Below are 1,213 nucleotides of genomic sequence, written 5' to 3'. Positions count from 1 at the left end.
GTCAAAGGCAGAGCCAGGAGGACTGCAAATTTGAGCTCAGCCTGGGCAATGTAGCAAATTAGTAAGATCCTCTCTCATAAAAAAGAAATAATAAGTGCTGGGGACGTAGCTCAGTGCAGAGGGGCTGGATCCAAGCTCCAGTAGAAAAAGAGGAAGAGAAAAAGTGAGAAAGAAAGCTAGAGAAAGAGAGAGAGAGAGAGAATGTGTGTGTGTGTGTGTGTGTGAGAGAGAGAGAGAGAGAGAGAGAGAAAGAGAGAGAGAGAGAGAGAGAGAGAGTGCAGGCAAGAGTGAGAGTGAAAGAGAATATTCTCAGTTATTTGCTCATAGAAACTAAGCATATATTGCTTTTAGCTTATTAATTTTTTTTTTGCTCCAAATGCCCTCAGGGGTGGTTTGCCTGGCTCATGGTTGTGGGGATCGAACTACAGCAACCTGAGGCTGACAGCTATGTGGAAGCAGCCACTTAAAGAACTGAGCTACGGCCAGGCCCCCTAGCTTATTAATTTTTAAGCAAACTAGTGGACCATAATTCAGTGCCATTTTATCCAGAAGTAAAAATAGAAACAAGACCCTTTGTTTTAAAAAAAACCTGAATAATTTTTAAGATTTGAAAGCTTGGAAGAAAGTTAGCATTATTATAACAGTGAAACACCTTGATCATGGGATGCTACTAATGGTGGTTTTGTTAATTTCTTTAAACCTCTATTTGTTTGTTTGGTGTCATAGATATAAATAAGTCCCCAGGGAAGTGCAAGTCTGTAACTGCAATGTGCCTTTCCAACATTCCCCAGATTGTGAATGTTGAAGGCGGAGTCTCCTTTCTGGATGCCGTCACCTCCATGGATTACTTCCCGGGACTGAATCTGGAAGGCTATCCCAACAGAGACAGCACCAGGTATGCCGAGATTTACGGCATTCCATCTGCTCACACTGTGTTGCGGGGGACATTGAGATACAAGGTAAGCAGCTTCATTTTAGATTAAGCATGTTGCCAATTTCAATGTAAGTGGTGTATGTACTTAATTTTCTTTAGTAGTACAAATATAAGATGATACACAAGTTGAAGACAGTTTACTTAGAAATCTTGTCTGTTTTAGGAGACGCAACGCTAAATAGCAGAAGGCACTTTGTTCACTTTAGAAATGGCAGGGAGGCAGTTGGTCAGCCTTAGGAGTAATGAGGTTTGGGGTTCACATGACCTCACCAGGACTTT

At 41.6% G+C, this 1,213-nt stretch overlaps 1 protein-coding gene across 1 annotated transcript in view; it reads left to right on the top strand.

Moving 5' to 3' along the window:
- The window catches only part of Aass (aminoadipate-semialdehyde synthase), an 84,633-nt gene that overhangs the window by 67,707 nt on the left and 15,713 nt on the right, over positions 1–1,213 (top strand). Inside the window, exon 19 of the mRNA XM_023703431.1 lies at positions 792–959. Within this exon, the coding sequence (XP_023559199.1) occupies positions 792–959 (168 nt within the window). The remainder of the gene's footprint in view (positions 1–791; positions 960–1,213) is intronic.

Source organism: Octodon degus, unplaced genomic scaffold (genome assembly GCF_000260255.1).
Source record: "Octodon degus isolate 3935 unplaced genomic scaffold, OctDeg1.0 scaffold00170, whole genome shotgun sequence".
NCBI lineage: Eukaryota > Metazoa > Chordata > Mammalia > Rodentia > Octodontidae > Octodon > Octodon degus.
Note: the sequence above shows the minus strand (reverse complement) of the source record. Positions and strands in the feature narration are given on the sequence as shown.